General features: G+C 44.6%; 1 protein-coding gene across 5 annotated transcripts in view; it reads right to left on the reverse strand.

The window, feature by feature from the left end:
• Positions 1–4,366: 4,366 nt before the first annotated feature.
• Positions 4,367–21,011, reverse strand: part of FAM107B (family with sequence similarity 107 member B) — a 60,294-nt gene continuing 43,649 nt past the window's right edge. For all 5 annotated transcript variants that reach the window (XM_083809577.1, XM_083809580.1, XM_083809581.1 and 2 more), the window contains 3 exons: positions 14,119–14,302; positions 9,587–9,740; positions 4,367–7,584 (listed from right to left, as the gene is read on the reverse strand). In XM_083809577.1, the coding sequence (XP_083665703.1) occupies positions 7,468–7,584; positions 9,587–9,740; positions 14,119–14,246 (399 nt within the window). In that variant the 5' untranslated portion in view covers positions 14,247–14,302 and the 3' untranslated portion in view covers positions 4,367–7,467. The remainder of the gene's footprint in view (positions 7,585–9,586; positions 9,741–14,118; positions 14,303–21,011) is intronic.

Genomic DNA, 21,011 nt, shown 5'->3' on the forward strand with positions numbered 1-21,011 from the left:
GAGCTGGAACGGGGGACGCCGAAGGGCTGGGGGCCGGGGGGGGGGAACTGCAGAGGGATGGGCAGGAGCCCTGTGTTTTTATGGGGTCCCACTGAGCCCCTTTGGGCTGGAAGGCCCCGAGGGGAAGGTGCTGCTGGGGGAGAAGGATGGGGGATGAAGGTGGGTGGCCCAGCCCAGGTGGGTTTATCGCCCCTCCTGGTCACATCTCAGGTCTCTGCAGTGGTCTGCCAGTGCGAAACAGCCCTGGAAACCCCACAAGGGCCATCACAGCCCTCTCCACGGCCAACCAGCCCCTCTGGCCCAGACTGAGCATTTACCAGAACTGCAATGTATATATTTGTAAATAGATATGTATATATTTATAAATATATATCTATTTGCAAAGCCAGACCCTGAATTACCGAAATCTTGAAATGCATTCAAGGCTTTTTAGCGTGCTTAGTGCAAAGGGATTGCAACGACACTGGCCTGACGAAACCACTAAATAACCCTGCCTTTCCCCAAGAAAGCACCGGTTTATGGTACAGCAAGCCGCCAGGGCTCGGCAGGGGGGTATTTTAGGAGGAAAACTTCGGAGGAGGAAGGAAGAAAAGCCTCCCGGCTCCCCCCCCATGTGCCCAGGAGATGGCAGCAGCGTGTGCGAGCTCTGCAGCCCCTGTGAAGGGCACATCCCTCACCTGGCTGCTAAATACGTTATTTAGGGAGGTGTTTTGGTGCTTCCGACGGGATGTTTCGAGCTTGCCCCGAGACTGGTGCTGTGTATTTGAGGCTTTTATCACGCGGTGTGCTTCCTACAGCCACCTTCTCACCTCTGACGGGTTTTTATCATCACGGCGCTCGGGTTTTAGTGGGGCTCTGAGACCCAAAATGTAGTTACAAGTGTCCTGGTTGCTCATTTATGCTTTGTCAGACATCAAATCTGAATTTTCTCTGTCTTTCCCTCTTTTTTTTCTCAGTCCTGTCTGCTCTTTGCCCCCGCATACCCAGTAGGACCCATTTTCCCTCCCCACGCTCACACATGCCCAGGGTTGGGGCTGGGCTCCCCTCGCTCCGATCCATCAGCTCCGGATCCATCCCCAAAATTTCTCACCAATTAAACGCCTTTCATTACAAACCCTGGGAAATTATCCAAGGGCAGGGAGGCCTGAATGGGCAGCAAGAGCTTGGGTGAAAGGGAACAACGGGGAAGGAATGAAAAGCACAATGAGGCTGCAGGGGGAGGAGAAGAAAAGAAAAAGAAAAAAAAAAAAAAAAGAAAAAAACAGAAAAACCACATGGTGCATTAGGTTTGAACACAGGAACGCGGGGCTGTGTTCTGCCCTCAGCTTTTGAGACAGGCTTGGTGTCTAACCTTGGGTACAGGGTGAAAATCTTCATCACCTTGCGAGTGCCCAGTCCTGCTGAGCAGCCTGGGGACAGTCCTGTCCCCAAAGAGCAAGCACCTTCCTGTCCCCACGCAGCAAGCCCTGCTCTTCTCTGTCAGCAGGGGCCTTGGGATGCTGTAGGTAGCTTGCACTTCACCTCTGGCCTGGGCAGGAGCACGACTGCCTGGCATGTGCTGGGAGTTCGCGGTGGAAATCAGAAGGCGCTCCCTTGGAACGAGAAAATTACCAAAAAAAAATAATAATCTGTGTTTTGAAGAGGCTTTACTCCTTTGTATTTAGTGAGTTAGTTCATCACGGTCACAGATAATTTCTCTAATGAAGCAGAGGTCTTGAAGCACAGGTACTGCTCGGATGAGCACGTTTCCAAAAGCAGAGCCTTGGCTCAGCTTTGTGAGAGCGGTACCCTGAAATGCACAGAGGAGACGATTCACCCGAACCACGAGCCCAGAAATAAGCTGGCTGTAGGCAAGTGCTGAAATTCTACATCAGGGAAAATTACTCATTACGGTCCGCGACTTCCGTGATGAAGGCTTGACAGCCAAAATGTAAAGAGCCTCTCTTTTTCCCTGCTGCTACTGATGAAAAGCAAATTCCTGATCAGCTTTTCATCAGAGAATCCTTTAGGCTCCGTTTGCCAAAGAGGAGTTCAAAGGCAGACATCCTGCTGGACGGAACACCGAAAAGCCCCCCACGCCCCCAGACAAAGCAATCCCCTTTTGCAGAGATGGTTTGGGGTGCGCTGGGCTGCCGAGCTCCGAGTCCAGAGCGAGTGGGGTTCAGCCGAGCACCCTCTGCCCCTTCGTACCCGTGGTCCCCGCTGCCGATGAGCCCTCGGAAAGGGGCTTAGGCTTGCTGGCTGCCCTTTAATTTTCAGGCACGACAAAGCAGAGCTGGCATTTCAATTCCATTATGAAAGCGGTTTCACAGCAGCTGAAGAGGGGGCAAGAAGGACATTTCTTCTTCCCACCTAATCAGGCTGAAGCTTCCCCGTGCCAACCTCAATCTGTGCTAAATCGCTCGTGCCATCCACCAGAGAGAGTGGACTTGGGTATGTGATAGAAGTTAATTCGGAACATGGTTACTCAGGTAATTAAGTGCTGGAGCTGTAGTGAGGGATTCTGGCTCTGGGAGCCCCCTCTCAGGTGTTTTATCTCCCCCCCTCTTCCCTTGCCACCGCCGTGGAGATGCCACCTCCCCTCTTGCTGCCTGGTATTTGACCTGGGGCAGGTCCCTTGTCCCCAGCCCCTTACAGAGGCCACAGCACCTGATTTATTTTTTTTTTTTAACCAGGGAAAAAAATTCCATGAGCGAGCGGGTGTTCAGGGGCAGCATCCAAATCACCCGGCTTCAGAGTCCTCGCAGTGAAGATGTTCTCGCCAAGTCGGGTGCTGCAGGTGCCCTTATACTCAAAGCAAAGGAAAGGGGCCGGTTTCTCTGCAGGAACACACATCAAATCCAGGTGGTTAGCTCAGGTGTACCCACCTGATGTTCAGCAAAATGAACCTGAGTAGCCAGTTAAAGATTATTAGAAAAAGTTATTGTCTTGGAGAGACAGCGAAGGCAGCAAGCGACTGAGATGGACGGAAGGCAGCCTTTAGCAATGTCTACAGCATTGCCAGATGGTAGACCATGGAAGACAAGCAAGGAGTGGAAGTCAGAATATCTGTGCTCTCTTACCACCACGAAACTCTTCCTCTGGTCATGGCTTCCACCATGGAGAGCCGTCACTGACGTCTACAAGGGCACCACAAACCGTACTCTGCCAGATCAAAGACAGCTTAAAGAGGTGGGGTGGGGCAAAAAGCTGTCTTGTAGCTCCACTCCTCCAGATCTCATCAACTGTGGGTGTTCTTCCCATCGCTGGGTGCTGAGCATCCAATTCCCCTACACACACCCTGAAGATGTCAGTTCTGACCCTACAGAAATGGCACCACCGAAGCTGCCCCATCCCCAGCCACCTTGCTCAGTTCTTTATCACTGGTCGCCCAAGTGCCACCTGCCCTTCTGAGCTACGAAATAACACCTGTGGCTCCTGCAACAGCAACCGAGGGGCCCCTCAAGGCCCTCGGGCAGCAGACCTATCTTACAAAGCCCCATGACAAGATGTTTTGGCTCAACACGATCTGAAAAAGCGTGCAGAAGGAAGACCATCTTTTCCCCCGGACTTGCGGCTACAGCAGATCAAACGTCCTCCACTCCGTTTTCTCTCTGGAGCTGGAGTGAAATATGGAAGGATAACTCAAAACACACTTGGCTGTGCCCGAGGTAGGAGAGCAGAGGACAGTCTCTCCACCAGGCCCCAGAAACCCAGTCCTTCCTAACTCGGCCTCCTTTCGTACCTCCCCCACATCCGACAGCTCCTGGAGCGTGTCCAGCAGGATTGCATCAGCACTCCTGCCAGGACCCCTTCCACACGCGGAGCAGTTTCTGAAGGAAAAAAGCCCTTCCTGACATCTGCTCCCAATTCACCGCGCTCCTCCTCCTGCCCCAGCTCACCCTGCTCTCCTCCCTGCCTCCCCAGCCACCGACACCTGGCCCCGGCTGATCGGGGCTCACCGGGACGAGCCGAGGTTCCTTGGGCTGATCTGATCACCCCTGTCTTTTCCAGCCCTGTTTCCATCCCCTGCTACTGTTCTCCTGCTGCTGTTCCCGTAAGATCTAGCTCTCTGCAAAGGCACCGAACAACCTGACCTTAAACCAGCAAATCACTTGGGTGTGCACTTTCTTTCACATGTCCTTTAAAATTACGTCCTTTTAAAATTATGTCCAAAATATTCAATATTCATGCCTAGGAGACAGAGCAAACTTCTGCCAACTGATTTTAGCAATAGTTTTGCATGTACAAACACAGTTGTAAGGACCCAGAAGCCACCATGATCTTGATGCTCCTGCCTGCATTTCGTGATTTTAACGAAGCTGGGTATTTCAGGGTGGTCCCCGAGGTTTTGGGTTCAGCAGGACGTGACAGACACCACTGCACTCTCCAAGCATGTAGTAGATTTTATTAAGCATAGCTTTGGTTCTAAGTGTTCCTCGTTTCTGTAATACTTTTAGTTAAAAACAATTATACAAGAGCAAATACAAAAAATATTAAATTATGAAAACAAATCCATTAAGGCTCCCTTTTTATATTTATATATATTTATATATGTACACTCAAACAAGTGCAGATATTAACAGAAGGTTAAAGCCACAAAAAAAAAAATCTAAAAATTTACTACTGTACTATCAAAAGCTAGAATTTTTAAAAAGTTCTGCCTTATTAGAGGCAAAAGTGGTAAAAGTGAGCCATTTTCAAATCACTGAAGTATTTGCAGGATTGCTACAAATCCCATAGAGCTAAAGGGCAGGCTGGGAATCGCTTACTGGCAAGGGGTTTCTTGACTAGCTGCACAGGACACTCGTGGTGTGACTAGCTGGCCACCCACGTAGGGTCGCCCTTTCTCGCCCAATCCTGACTTTAAAGACAAGCTTTTGCTTGTCAAAATGACACGGGTGGCTTGATTCCTACACTACAAGGTCAGCAGGGTTCAGAGATGCCGTAACAGACACGTCGATGTTGTGGTTGTACACAGAATTAACTCCAAGTGAAAACGAACAACACCAAATCTGCTTCACGCTGTATGTACAAGGGAGTTCTCTGGCCTCCTCTGTGTTTCAGAAAGAGAAACTCCGCCTGAACCACAAGGTGATGCGGAGAGAAAGCAACAGACTTTCAGCCTCGAACCCAGCGCTCACCGAAGTCAAGGAGCAGCCGGCGTCCCCACCGACTCCGGTGGCATGTGGATTGCACCCACCTTCATCCCTGTTGCTGTGCCTGCACAGGAGGATTGCCACGGTCACCGAGGCCAAACGGCTGAGAAGAAATGGTCTTCTCGAGCCAGAGGAGGGTTTCCTCACCGATTTCGAGACACTTCCATGCTGAGCAGGAGGTTAACTGCAGAGCGGAAGCCAAGAGACGTGAAGTTTGGTAGGCTGGGGATGGTTACGATAAAGGTGAGTGTAGCATGGAAATCCAGCAGATAGCACTGCCTCAGCAATCAGCAGTACGAAACAAACTCCGTCAGCGCAAGCGTTTGAATAACGTGCTGCCCAGAGAGGAAGATCCTCTCCTAACAGAGGAAGGAAGGGAGGGAGGGAGGGAAGCGTCTGCAGCACTCCGGGTGTTCCTCTGTTGAGAAAATACATGGAAAAGTCTTACATTCGGCCTTTGTCTGCTGCATGCCCATAATCAGAACGGTCTGGTAGACCATCTTCACGTTTAATCTTCTAGACGTGAGTCACACTGCAAATCTAAATCAATGGCAATACACTTATCGCAATTCAATTTACTCTTGATCTGATTATGCCCTCATAATAAATGCCTGGATCTTGACAAATCGAAGCCTGTAACTAGGAAACATTGCTAATTATGAGCATTTTGTCCCAAGCGCTGCACTGAAATTGTATTTAAAACATCCAATACTTACAGGAAAGGCAAAAGAAAGTAAAAAACAAACCAACAAACCCTCCCCCACCACCTTTACAACACAAACACGCCACTGTTGATATCAGGAAAAAAGTGTTCTCAGTTATGTCCAATGTGATTACAAAGTAGAAATTATTTTGTTTAGCATCCTAAGGCAAAGACCACGATTAGATCCCCAGCTGATATGGACGAGCACAGCCTCAGTGAGAGCTAGGAATACGCCGGTCAAAGAAGAGGAGGATTTTTCCCCAGCTTCTGAAGATAGAGTATCTGCACCCAGCCACACCAGGTGAGAATCCAGTCCTATAATCCTACGTGAGTCACCTGTTCCCCCCTCCTCAGCCCAGGCTTCCCTGGGTAACTAGTAGTCATAAGCATGAAGGATCAGATTCTGCCATCCCTATGCAAGCTGAGTAGCATTTATTTAACGGCAAGTCACAGGGGCAACTCGCGGAAAGGCAGACGGTGACAGAACTGGACCCGAAGGCTCAGTGGTAACACATTTCCCCTCTTCCTTGAGGCTAGAGGATGGACGGGATAAAATGAGGTTCACTTTATGCCTCACTTTAGGGATTTTTTTTTCCATTTTGGTAGATTGCAACGATCAGTTTGGTCTGGTTTCAGCACAGCTCTGTTGCAGCAATTGCAACGAGTTCCTGCAACAACTGAGCAGGAACTGAGGGCAGACCAGACTCCTCATTTCAGTTGAAGACGTTTCGGCAAGTAATGTGCTAACACTGCATTCAGGCCAGCATGTTCTTGGAGGAGAAAGGCCACGACAGCGAAGTAGGTAGGATTTCAAAACACAAAGGTAGAAGACAGGTCGTTTTGCATTGAGAGATAAGAGAGGTAAATACACAGGTAGCACTGCACAGACCTTCACACAACATTTCAGGGGAGAAGTTTAAAGATAAATCAGCTTCTGGATTCTCTCTGGTGAGAGGATCAACAGATTTCTGCTCTTTCATAGCCCATATTCTGCACGTTCAACAGGGAGAACTGGGCTTTAAGGCTGCTCAACAGTTCACTGCTGGTGAATTTTAAGCATTCCCATCTGGCCTACATCTGCCTATCCCCCTGGGGACGGGCAGCAGCGATCATCATACCTCATCTCCTCGGAAACTTGCTAAGAATTCCAAGTGAACACAAATTATTGTGATAAGCACACACGGTGTAGGTCTAGATGGAGGAAATTTACCTGCACAGTAAAGTTTCATTAAGATACCACAGGAGGACTTTTGTTTTGTTTTAAAGCAAAATATAATCTGTGTATCTCCACTAAACTAGGATCACAAGAGATAAAGCAGTGCAACGCTGAAGAAACTTCCCTAGTATCCCTGGTTAAAATCTCTGAGTGAACACTTCAGACCGGTCCGTGACACTGAACTGACAAACAGACTCCTTATCCATCAATCTCAGGACTGCATTTGGCAAGTCGATCTGTTTCTGTTACAGTCTTTTTAATCCACGCTTCCCAGGAATTAAAAATCTCATCTTCAGTAAGTGTCGGCTGGATGCTGTTCTTCTCCCTCTTGACAAGGAAATCTGAGACAACTTGCAAAAGCCTCTCTGCAGCCACCGCAGGAAAGCTGGAAGTCTTAGCAGGTGCTGGCTCTAGGAGTCTGGTGCTTCTGTTGCTTCCTGGACCGTCCTCCTCAAGTTGCCCTTGACTTTGACAAATTCAGGTGCATTTTCCTGCTCTTCCTGTATCTTCTGTTGCTCCAGTTCCAGCTGAAAAGGGATTCTCATGTTAAAAAGCGTATAAAATAGATCATTGACATAAAAGACAAAAGACGGCTTCAATAACTGGCCATGCGCAACAATTTAAACTGCTTCCTTTCTTTCTTTCATGGAAAAGGTAAAGTTGTATTTCTTTGGGAGTATCTGTTCTCGTAAAACATCAGTCTTTTCAAATCCTTGTCTCTAGCTCATTCCAGCAGGCCTGCAAATGCCTTTGCCAGATGGACAAAAACTCTGCTAGTCCAGTAAGAGCATAAGATGAAGCATTTTTGAAGAAGTTCTTGGACATCTTCATTAAAAAAACAATAATTCCCTTCTCTGGCTTTTAGAACAGGACAAAACCAAATGTGCCTTGTGGGAGAACACGTGTGAACAGCTACTACTGAGCACACTTGCAGAATTTATTTCTGAGTGCCTAGGTATGGATTTCTGTATCTAACTTGACCATCTTTTGGTAGATCTGCTTTCTCTATCACAGAGATCAGTACAAAAATTAAGGCTCCTCCTTGGCCCTTAGGTTTTCATTTTTTAAAGTCCATTCACTGACAGTTTTGACCCAGATGAAGCTCTCATCTATGCAGACTCTCAAAGTTACCCTGTGAGGTCAGACTCTCTGCACTACAGGGCAAACCTACGTAGTGCCAGTACAGAGCATTACACGCTGCACAGAGTAAGGATTGCTTAGCAATCCTCAGTGAAGGCAGACAGGTCAGGTCACCAGAAAGGAAGAAATAACCCTTCAGAAAACTAACAAAAGCTCCTGAAAGGAGCTTTTTCTTAGAACAAACCAAGGTCTCCCTGATTAATGGGGACCATGTTGTTGGTTCTATTTAGCTCTTTTAAATAATCTCTCCTTTGTCTCTGGTTCGCGGACAAAGAACATGCTCTGTTACATGACATGCTCATGACATGCTCATGACAACATTCCTCCATGTGTCACGTTAATTAATGACATTCCCATAGTGCTTACAAAGTCACAACATTGTTTGCAGGGGACAGGCTTTTCCTCTTCTAAGAGAATTCTCTATTCTACATATGTCCTTGGGTGGCTCAATTCCAAATCAGGCATCTTTTGAAGCTGGCCTTATCTTTCTAAGAGCAGAAAGGAGAAGTGACAGGACGATATACTTCAAATTACAATAGCTTTCTCCCTCCAAAAATATTTCTATGCCTAGTTAAAAACTATAATAAAAAACACTAAACCTAAACATTGATTTGACTACACCTCATTCTCAATAGAGTTACTCGATTTAATTGATTTCTGTCGAGAAAAATTGGAGAGACTGTTCTAAAGCGTTCATTTATTTAAAGGTAAATGCAATGTTTTATGCACGCTGACTTGTCTGATGAGGTGTTTCACTGAAAAAATTTTGCCTCTCAAGTACGCAAAGTGCCTTAAGAGGCACAGAGACCTTTGGCTGGCCCTGTGCTTAGCAGTAAGCTTCCCAGCAAAGGGTTGCAACTCCATAATGATCTCTCTACTTGGGGTCCGAGAATGTTTTCCTTCATTTGGAAAAGCCAATAGACTCACTCATTTAAAAGAGCTTTTGCAGCCTTAAAAAGTCACCTAGTTTTTGTACACAACCCAGGAGAAAGAAACAATCGATGTTTTATTCATCAAGCATCCCGTTTTGATGCACTAGAGTCTAACATCCATTCTTAGTGATCAACTCTTAATACAAAGGCTACAGAAGTTGACCAATTCACCACAGCTTCAATGGTTACATGTGGCCAGTGCTCCACACACGTTCCTGTTGTTCAAAACAGGATTCATTTGACCAAAGGCAGAGATCTACACGGAGTTCCTATATAATACATGAAAACAAAGAGGTAATTGTAGAGTGTGATTTGAGTCACTGTAAAAGAGGTGCCTGCATTCAATCAGAGGAGCCGTGCCAAAAATCTGCTGCTGCTTCTCTCCTGTCTACAAAGGGAGCATTGGGTGATGAGCTCAGAAGGAGATGTGTAAAGCTAGTGTTGTTTCCCAACTTACCTGCTCCAGCTTCTGCTGCCGTTTCAGTAGCTCTATTTCCAGGTCGGACTTCTTCTTCTGCGCCTCCTCTTCTTTTTGCTGTTTAATAACTTGATCTCGTTTTCTTTTCTCCATCACCTTTTGTAACTCTGGTTTGTTCTGAGGTGCAAGACCCCTTAAGTAAGAGGAGTAGAAGGGCAGGGAAACAAGGGAGAAAGATCACTTTTAATATGCATAAATTCACACAAAACTGTAGGTAAGTTTTCTCACGTCAACTGGCTGCCTATTTAGGTACTTTGAAATACAAATAATTAATTAAAAGGAAAAAAATGGGCAGAAATTTTATTGGTTTCTAACCTACACCCTAAGCTGAAGTTTAAGCTATATTATTACTGAGAATATTTCCCTTCAACATGCATGCTAGTATTTCTCCTGGATAATTCACTGTTATGGCTTTCATATTCAGTCTTCCTTCTGCTCTCTCCATTCCAGAAAAACAGATTTAAAAAAAAAAAACATCAAAAACCAAGACTCTAGCAGAGCTGGAAACTGATTTTGGAGGGTTAAAAAAAAAAAAAGACACAACAGCAAGAAAAAAAAACAACACTTCCCGTGCTGGGTGATAATTCAGAGAGATTGTGTTCAGACAGTCCTACACAGGGTACTATGTGCAGAGAAGACTGCATGGGCAGAGCTAAAACACAGTGTCCCTCTGGATTTTGTCACATTGTTCCTGGAAATCATGAATTCTGTCCTTCCTTGGAAATACGAGAGCTTTAGCCATGCCTGGCTGCCAAGTTGTTTCCGTTGAGAACAGCGAGAGCTCCCAGGCTACACTGAAAATCACACAGAAAGAGGCTAAGACAACAAAAACCCCAAATAAAAAAAAAGTCGCGGTCACCTTGGAGACCAGACAAAGGACGGAGGATCCTTCCTCTCATGAGATTTCAGTTTCGAGTCCGTTCAGCACAAAATATTTTCCAAGCCAACTACTTCGAAATGAGAAACCTTCCTCTTTGGGAAGGTGCTTAATTTTCTTTATACCAGCTTGGGTGTGTACACACACACTCACTCACTCCTACTTATTTTGGTGACTTTTGTCTCTGTTGTGCTATGAAGTTCGAAATATTTGTTATAAGATCCCGAGCTATCCCCATTATTCAGCTATTAGCAGGACTTGTTGGAGCAAAAAGACCCAAACCGTGCCTGTTCTCGTCATCTTCCCCGTGAAGACTATTATACGAATACACCTGGCATTAAGTTTAACATCAACCATTTTAACTTCAACTTCAAGAAATTCAATAATCTGCATAAGCTTTCAAAAAAACATATTTGTACCCTTCCCTACTTAATATGTGGGTGCCTAATTCTTCCATAACATGTGTATCTGACTGCATGTTTAATTATATATTCAAATGCCATTTTATGGTGCCATCTATGAATGACTCCATATATTATGTGACACTCTATCACTGTACAGATCCTGGCAGCAAAATCAAATATTTAGCAACACCAAATGCTGCTCCATATTTCTCATAATAGATCTCATTGCCTGAACACAACAGAAGCTACAGGATCGTGTTAATATTTTATGTTTCATGCTAATTTTTAAGGGCTAAATTATAATTAAAATAAGTCAGGCAGAGAAAAGTTGGAGCAATTTTATTATTACCATTATTATTACTACTGGGTAAGTGAGAGCTGGATCAATGGGAACTTCCAGGCTGGTGATTGGCAATAAAGATAGCCACGAAGCAGACGCAAGCTGCTAATTAACATTACTTTTTCCTGATTTAGGTGTGCTCTAGCTATGATAAACACCGGCAGAAGACCCCTCAGTCTGATCAAATGGGATCGGCAGTCTGATCTGTAAAAGATATCTGAACTTGCTTTCACTCCCATATTTAGGAGGGAAAAGCAACAAATAGGCTGCTACTAGATTAACTGGGAATCTTGAATCACCTCTTTATGATTTTTCTGGTTAAACAAAAAATCCTAAAAGTTTAGTCTAGAGTAAGCATACTGTGCTATACCACAAGTTAGAGCTGATGGGATTCATCAGCTACATCAGCTCAAGACCAACAGACACTGCTTACAGTAGGCATGGAGAAGGCATGTAGGCATGGGGAAATTCCTTCTGCCATTAAAAAATGCTGCTAAGAACTGCCTGGTCAAAAATGAAAGCTCTCAGTGCCTACGCTGAGTATTCACAATAAAATATGGTGAAGCGGGCTTCTATCAGGGCACTAAAATTCTTCCATGCGCACGGCAATTTGCCGTAACAAAGCAGAACACGCAGCTACATTACTGAAAAGCCTCCTATCAGAGGTGGCACATGGCATAAAGCACAGAAGCCTAACCCTCTTCTCAAAAATATCATTTTTTTTCTGCTGGTGAAACCCTCAAAGTATTTCATTTCTGCACCAATAAATACAAGTCTAAAATTAACAGCTGCAGCTCATCAAAATCACAATAAAAGAAGAGCAGATACTGAGGGCAGCACAACTGTTCTGTGTAATAGGATATTCTTCTAGAAGAAAAAAGCTCCACAGTTTTCAAGCGCTTTATATTTTCATACACTTTAAAAGGAAAAAAAGACAACACCACAGACTTAATTTAGTGCGGCCTCCACATCATTCAGAGCAAGATTGTAATTTGGGGAACTTTACCTTTTTTTCTTTCCATGCCTATAAACTTCGTGGTGCTAGGAACTGACTTTGATGTTTAATCCCATTAACAAAAAAAAATGGAATAGGTCGAACACCTATTTAGGCCACTTTTTTCCAATTCAGTTGATATTCCGTAAAACATTTCTACTTCTTCAACACTAAAGAAATGCTGTTCATTTAGAATTAAGTACCTACGCCCAGCAATTGTGAGGATTTTGCTATTACACATAGGAAAAAAAAAAACTTTTCTCAAAATACCACCACGCCGAAAGGGAAAAAAAGAGAAATTTTCAGAATGAGACTTCTCTGCCAAACACACAAATCCAGCTGTGGTGGAGTAGCCAAAGCAACAGCCGTAATCCCCTGGACCATTTGAATTATCAGAAGAGACGTGAAAATGGTCATTAAATGATCTGTTCTTACACTGGATGCAAGTGGCCAAGGAACATGAGTTCCACGGTCTAGATTAGGACTCAAATTATGTATGTTATTAATGGATTAATAAACAAGATTCCTGAATTATAAATTCTAATTCATCTGCCAGAATAGGGAGGAAGACACTAAGTCTTCCCTTATTCCTGCTAGGATGGCCATGCAGGATTATGCTTTTGACACCAAGATAACAATTGGTACCTTGGCCATATCACTAATTTTTATAGATGTTAGTGTCTGTTTGTTTAAATGGAGGAGTCTCACGGGCCTGGAGGCTTTTTTCTCCTTTGTGTAGTCAGGTGCTTGTTTTCATAGTATGTTTTTTTAAATGAGTCCTCCATTGTTGAAGAGATTTAATAACAAACCCTCAGCTACCTCGAGGCCAAATCCCTGCATCTCAGAAGTTGATGAAATCAGGTTCCAGCTCTTTACTTCTTCACAAGCAATATATAATGCAACAGCTGTGCATCCCACCCCAGAAAGGAGGAAGCACAATTTGCATAATATACAAAGAAACACTTGTGCGGCAGCAGAGCAGGCCCCAGACTACCACACTGCATTGTAAGAAAGATCAAGTAATCAGAGAACAACTTCATCTGAAATAAAATTTAGGATTTCTTCGACTAAAAAGTGGCCCCATAAACTCAGCGTGTACTGGGAATGGTGAAAACTTGTGGATTTGATGATCTTGTTGGTAACAACTGAATTTTGACAGATATTTGATAAGAGTTCAAGACAAATTACAGTGCCCCAGATACAAAATGTGACAGGGGAGAACTGAACTGCTTCCTCACGAAGCCAACCCTTAGTGAGTATTCACAAAAACAAAGTGAAAAGTCTTTTACAAGAAGCTTTTACGGAGCTTCACCTATCAACAGCTGATCTTGTGTTCAATATCCTCTACGTAGTCTGGTGGTGGACCAAACATGGAAGGCCTACAGCTGGATCAACACTTAGATAAAACAGTGGGGCAGCCTACAGCTTTCTTACACAACTGTTATTCTACCATTTTTTGGATTTGTTTGATCTACGCAGGTTTGGTTGTGAGTCTGCAAGTACCCCACCTGAGGCTGGTGCAGGCACCACCGATTGTGCAACAGGAAACAAACAATCAGCAGGCAACATGGGCAAAGCTTTTATATTGAAAATAATTATCCAATATTACAATGAGAGCAAAGCTGTTTGAAAATAAAATTAACATTTAAATTGTTAATTTAAATTAACAATTAAATAAAGACAAGAAGGTAAAATTATCACAGAAAGAAGGACTAGACCAATTTAATAAAATTCAAGCAAATACCACGGTTAAGAATCAGAGTCTCTTCTTCTACAAAATTTGAATCAACAAAATGCATCTGCTTGGTTTGGGGTAAAATGCCATTTTGATGAAACTAAAACTCAAGCTGTGTTTCTGGGGTCAAGGGACGGTACATGTGAGTTTTAGGCTTTTACCTTTTCTGATTCATAAGCAGCTCTCTGTGGAGATCTTGATGATTCCGGGATGACTTCACAGGATTAATTAATTTCTGAGGTCTAATTAATTCAGGATTGTCATCATCTATGTAGTCTGGTTCAGCCATAATCTTTCTTGGAGTGGGATACGGATCTTTGGGTTCGGTGTCCTTACTCACAGTATCTGCAAAACAGGGGGAAGGGAAGAACTATGGTAAATCTACACTGAAAGGCCTTTTAAAGCTGTCTTAAAACACATCAAGGCAGCATTGCACACTGATAACATTTATGCTTTTCTACGCAGATTTTGTCTGTAGTAAGTGAAGGTGCTCAGAGCAAACATCTTTTAAAATTGATGGCAATTTCGTAAGTTATCTTTGAAAACCTTCATCCCTTGATTGGATGCGCAGATTCCTCCCATCCTGAGAACTAGAAATACTCGAGGTTAAGCATGCAAAGAGCCCGGCTGATTTTAATAAGTCCACCAGATGAAACATTTTTATATCAGCAATGCTAAGATCCAAAAGATGTTTTAAATAGTGACTACATCAAATACCACAGATGCGTATCAAAACCTTACAGATTCTCATTTTCTGCCATCAGTCTCATGCCAGCTATGGGAAAATATCTCATGCTGGTTAGCCCTGAGCAGTACCAAACTAAGCAAAAGTTTCCGGGTGAAAATTGCCAAATCTGCCATTGCTGGGATGGGGGCTGGGAGTTTTTGAGCAGAAGGGGTGGGGAGAAAAAGTTGGATGTTTCTTAAGGCCATATTTCACCCAGTGAAAGTCCAAAGAAGTCCACTGATGTGAAGCCAATAAAACCCAGATGATTTATATCATTTCCCAATCTGGCATTTTCCTATCCTAGCATAGAAAACATAAACACCAAGTCGCAGCACTTTTAAGCAACAGATGACAAGTAAACTATAGCTTTCAAGTAATTTATAGCTTTCAAGTAATTTATACATGACCATTCGTCCCCCCTTGCATTAAAGAGCCTCAGCCACAAAACGTTCAGCACCTGAAACAAAACACATTCAGAGCACTTCTTCTCCATTTGCTGTCACGGACACCAGCGTGCAGAATCCAGCACGCTGCAGTTAGCAGTTTGATGAAACAAACACCGGTCCTTTGATAGGACAAAATAAATAAATAAATCTCACAGCATGTGGGTTTTACGGGGACGAATCAATGGGATGCCCTTCGGAGTTCTTCTTGCTTATCTCAAGCGAGCACCTATCTGCACAAAGGCCAAATATACAGAATCGTTGGAAAATTCTTGCCTGAAGAAACTTGGAAGATTTCCATTAAATCTAATTTAGGTCTAAATGTTAGGTCCCCGAGGCTGCCCCCCTGAACAAGCCCAGCACCCTCAGCTGCTCCAGCCCCAGCCCAACGTGGTGGCCATCCAATGAACTGTCTCAAATCCCACACTGTTTAATTGCATGTCATATAAAAAAAGCCAAAAAGCACCCGAAACACAGCCCACATTTCAATGTACATCACTTAGCTCCATGCCATGAGCAAGCGTGTGCAAGTCTATCCATCAGCGACTCTAAATAAACTTTATTTATTTCACTTTTTGAAATAAGGATGCAGCAGTTCATATTTCCTTGGTGTTCACGTCAGGCTTTTCCCAACTAAAAGAGCTCAGGTATTCAGAGTGCAGGTTTGTTTTGGATATAAACTTGTGTTTCCCCGTGCTCCTCTCTCAATTCTCTTGCGCTGAAGGAACTGTGACTCTCCCAGCAGGCATTCATCATCATCCACGATTCTCCATAAAAGCACACCGGGAAATGACCTGTTGCTTCTTTCACACAAGTCTTCCCTTTGCTTAGATGGAAAACAGAATCACCCACAACTGTCATAGCCAACGTACTGGTCCTCTAACACGAGCCCCCAACAAAAAAAATTGGATTCAATCATTTCTCAGAAAGCCTGATGTCATATTTTGCAGCCTGTAGATTTGCTTTTGGCAATGACTTAAAATGAAGCCTATTTATTCTCCTTTCTTCTGTCCCATCCCTATTTTTAAAAACATGTATTCAGCTCTGAGGTCAGGAACCGTGGTTTCCTAACGTAACATGAACTCTACTAGCAGCAAATGTGAATGAATAAAGCTCCCTGGAGGACTGGAGACGCTTTCCACATGTGATTAGGCTGTAAATGATTTCAGCTAGAATTTCCAAACGAAGCCAGCGAAATAGGGCACCCGGCTCCCACTCGGTGAATCCCCTCACACCCTTTGCAAACCTTAGCCTGGCTGGAGGCCACCGTCGCAGTCCCGTAGTCACTCTGCAACGTGATACGCATGCAATGCAATTGAAATAGTGTGATTTCAGCCCACAGCCCTTCACAGCAAACGTCTACAAAACACGTTAAGTTTCACAGAAAGGGAAACTGAGGCACCAAGGACTCAGTGCACAACAGGAGACAGGAGCTGGGCTGGAAGTGGCACCTCCGCGTTTCGTTCTGAGGTTCAGCCCTCACATCAGCAGAGCAGTCCAGCTCCGTGACAGAATGCCTTAAAGTCCTAAAACAAAGTTTAATAAATGTTCAGACAGTAGAAATTTATATGTATAAGTATATAATACGTCTCTGCTGCTCATCCGTACAAAAGCCACCACCCATAGAGCTGCTCTCAGCGCATCACAGTGCGACACGAAGCACTGCCCCCTGCTACCAGCATTACTGGAGTGGCTCTGTAGCAATTCTGCCTCGTAAATCTAGACAAAGGATTTTATATTTCCCCATACCTTAACCCAAAGAATCACAGAGCAGGAATATGCTGCTTTAAAAGCACGTGAGAGGCTCCTTTCACTCATCTACACACCGACCGAGAAGGCGCAACCCATTCCGGTGACTCACTGCTACCTTACTCCAGAGCACAAGGAAAGAGATGTGGATTCGGGTATGTTTTAGCTGAGCTTGTTTCCAGTTTAACACGCCCACTAATTTGGCAGGCGCTTCCTCGGTGCATGTTCTGAATCAGCTGTTGCTGCACAAGCAGCACAAAAGCATTCATCTGCAGTGTCTCGTCCTGCCTGAGTAACTCGCTCAGACTTTGCCCCCGACTTCTTGGAGATGAGGATGTTTATTTATTTTTTAATCCAGAAATAATTAACTAGGGATCCTGGATTTTGAATTTTGAAATTTTTTGGATTTGGGAATTTCGAATCCTCAAACAGAACCACAAAACAACTTCAATATCCCACCAGACAAAGAAAATGGCCCCATATAAAAATCACCTCGAGTATCCTCCCAGGTAGAAATGTAATGTTTTCAGATGCCAAGATGCTTTCAGAGCAACGAAGAAGAACCATAGTGACACCTTAGCCATGGAAAGCCAGGACCAAGCCATCACATACTTGCTTTCCAAGGAAAATACAGGAAATAATTGCAAGTAAGCTCTGTGAGAGCAGCAGAGACCCTTCAAATTGATAATACTGAAAGAATGCAATGAACTGGGGTGTGCCAGAAGAATGCAAGTTCCACGTGGGGGAACATCTCCAACAAGCACGTCTGCTTCTGATGTTCTTTGTTTTTTATTCTATCTAAAGAGATGTTTTTTTTCAGCAAAAGTCCCAAAGTGATAGCAACACTGCAAGACGCATGCAAAGAGAGCTGCAGGCAGCCCCCAGAATTTTTAGCAGATCCAGAGTAGCTCTTAACAACACCGGGTTAAGGTTCCTGCAGCTGCCAGAGCTTTTGCTACAACAGAGCTCGTATGGCTTCACAACGAGAGGCAAGCTCACGCCAAGAAAACCCCAGTGTTTATGTGGCATCCAGGGAATCGCATTTATTTGCTCTCTGGTATTCCTCATCCCAGAAATCGCCCTCCACATATGGAATCTGAATATAAAAATTCCTGGGAGACACCACGTATTTCTATTATTATACTTATATGTGGCATTTTCACCCTTCAAATGGTTCCCACAATTATTTCCAGCTGCGAAAGCAGAGGTAGGCTTGAGGCCCCTTAAAAAGCAGATAAATAAATGCCTAAGCATACAGATGAACATCAAAATAATAGACTAGTCCGGGTCCAAAAATTACATTAAAGCTAAATTCATGCCATTTCCTTTTTGTCTTAATAAATTCTTGAATTAATATCTTCCACAGAAGCATTAGCTCACACACTGAATACCTCCTGAAGAAAGATTTTATTCTTGAAGAAGCCTGAACATCTGTTCCGCGCTGTACTGCAAGCCATCAAACACCATTTTTTAAGGCTTACATTTTTAGATCTTTAAACTACTGCGTAGACTTGCGGTTTGTTACAAGCAACCCAAAGGCATTCTTTGGAAAGAAAGAGGGTTTCACTCTCCCCCCTTCTGATTTTGAGAGGAATCGGAATAAAAAGTTTTCGGCGTGTCTCCGCTCAAACACAGCTAGCTCTGCCCTGGGTGGAAAGGAAAAGGGCCACTTCGATCCACGTTGCACTTCCCAGTCACCTTCTCAGCCCTGCTTGTACATGAAAGCTCACCACCACTATCATCTTCATCTATATGCTCTCGGTGCAGCGAGAGGCACTTGACTAGAGAGATTTACTTGATTAATCCATGATTACAGACATCATTAATAACTTCCCACGGTTCACCCTTTAATTCAAAGTGAGAGCTGCTGAAAACAGAACGCAAAACACTCTTTCCTGCCAGGATGCTACAGCCAGCCGCTGTCCCAACAGGTTGGTTTTCATCCGCCCGGTCTTTGGCAGGTAAAAGGGCTGGAGAGGTTTGGGTCGTGACAAAACACGGGCACAGCCTGCCCCTAGGGGAGAGGGAATGACAGGAGGGGTGGGCTGGAGGTTTCGATTCCTCCCAGCCCTTCATGCTTCGTTCAAACTGCCTTCCAAGAGCAAGAAATTTGCTTCCAGATCCGAAGAGTGCATTAACCTGCTGCAAACTGAACACGTAAAAGGCTGTGTGCACCTACTGTGCCGTAGAGATCACTCATTCCGTACCCTCCTGCTGCCCATCACTTGCTGTATTACCATTCTGCCGACAAAACGAAGACTGGCAGACTTTTTAATCCTTTGGCTGCTCTCGTTTCTGGCTCTGGCCTTGCCTCCCTGGTCCTGGGCAAGTTATTTAACCCTCACGCCCCAGCTCTCTCCTCTACAAAAAAAGATTTGTAGTAACCACCGTGAGCTCCTTTCAAGACCAATCTCGCTGCCCTTTATCATGCGCTTTAAAATCTCCAGATTCCAGCAGACAAAATGAAGTAGCAAGCTTGAATTTTTTTTTATCCATACAATGCCAGAATACTTTAACTAAGAGCACCTTCCTCACAGTGCGAAATTCATGGGCTCTCTGAAGACACCCAACTTCTCTCCTTTGCAGTAACACCAGGATGACTTCACTGGAAGGCGCCAGTAGAGAGACCTCCCAATCTTATTAAACACAGAGAGAAATGGTTAATTTCTTAAAAGTATTTTTTACCCTCCTCCTTTAATTCACTGCAGTCTGACGACAGGTCTTACAGCAGCGTTCCTAATAAAAAAAAAAAAGCATGAGCCCGATAGATGACATTGCAATTAGGCCCACATAAACACAATCACATTATCTCCGAACATTTTCTTGATTAGAATGGCAGTGAACAGGGTCAACCGGGCTCCAGCCTCAAACCTAGGGAGCAAGGTGATGGTATCAGCAGTGAACAGCTTCGTTACTTACACAGCTGCCAAGAGACTGAAAGACCACAAAGACTTCTGCTGCTGCTCCTGCTCACTTGACCAGGGCGGCCCAAAGCAATCTCAGTGATGTCAAGAATACGGAGAAAAGCAGGGCTCACCGGCTACTGAAACTGTTCCTATCGTCACTTTAGAGGATATGAAAATGAACTGCGGCACTCCAGACCTCAAGAATACCCAGTTAACATTCAGTTTCTTCCCTTATGATCTACTGAGAATGCAATGTCAACAACTCACAGAGAAAACATCCACTGGATGACAAACCAGAAGGTCATTTTAAAGATGTTTGCGTTGTCACCGAGACAGAAAAGGAAAGACAACGCAAGATTTGGGGCAGTGCCCCGTGCTGTCACAATTCTCTCAGTGCAAAGCACCGCCTGTGGCTCTCACTGGGTTTGAACAGCACCAGCAACCTCTGGTTCTGTGCTTTGAAGTTCAGCCAAGTTTGGGTGCTGAGGGGACAGCCTCCATCCCCACTGAGGCTGAGGGACAAAGAGCACTGCTGGTAATGCAGAACTGCTAGTCTCTCTTGGTCTCCAGTCTACCTGGAAAAGAGATGCAGAAAGAGAGACAAGCAACTTTAAGAATGTTTTCACCTGCTGAAACCACACGAACCAACGGACAGGAAGTTACGGTGATCCACAAGAGTTCTCCCTACAGCTGCAAGCTCTGCGATGAAGCCCTCTGTCAGCAGCTTTGAAACCAGCTGAGTGAACGTGCCAGCAGCTCTGCACGGTCGCGTTTCTTCTCTTGCTCAGTTAAAAGGCTGGAGAGGTACCAAGGAAGCTGTGTAATTAGAGGCTGAAGAAGGAAGTGCCTCTCGCAGATCTCCACACACAGGTGGCTGGGAGAGCACAGGGAGGGAAGAAGGAAACGTAGACTTGTTCGCCCCCTCCGGTGCCCTTTTTGCCAGATAGGCAATACTCAGATAGGGACTTCCCCTGTGAAACTACTTAGCATCTGATTTTTAACAGAGTGCAGGCGGGACAGAAAGATACAGGATAAAGACTAGCAGGCTGCGAACGGCACCCTAAATGCCAGTCCATGCCCAACCCACCGGCACACCATGAATTAACAGCAAATAAAGCACACTGTGCACCTGGTATCACTTCTGGTCCCCCAAAGCCCTGCCTGTTTATTGAGGATTTATATTCTCCATACCAATTTATAATCAAGGTCCCTGTGCTTACTGAAATCCC

This window comes from Anser anser, assembly GCF_964211835.1.
Source record: "Anser anser genome assembly, chromosome: 1".
NCBI classification, from domain to species: domain Eukaryota; kingdom Metazoa; phylum Chordata; class Aves; order Anseriformes; family Anatidae; genus Anser; species Anser anser.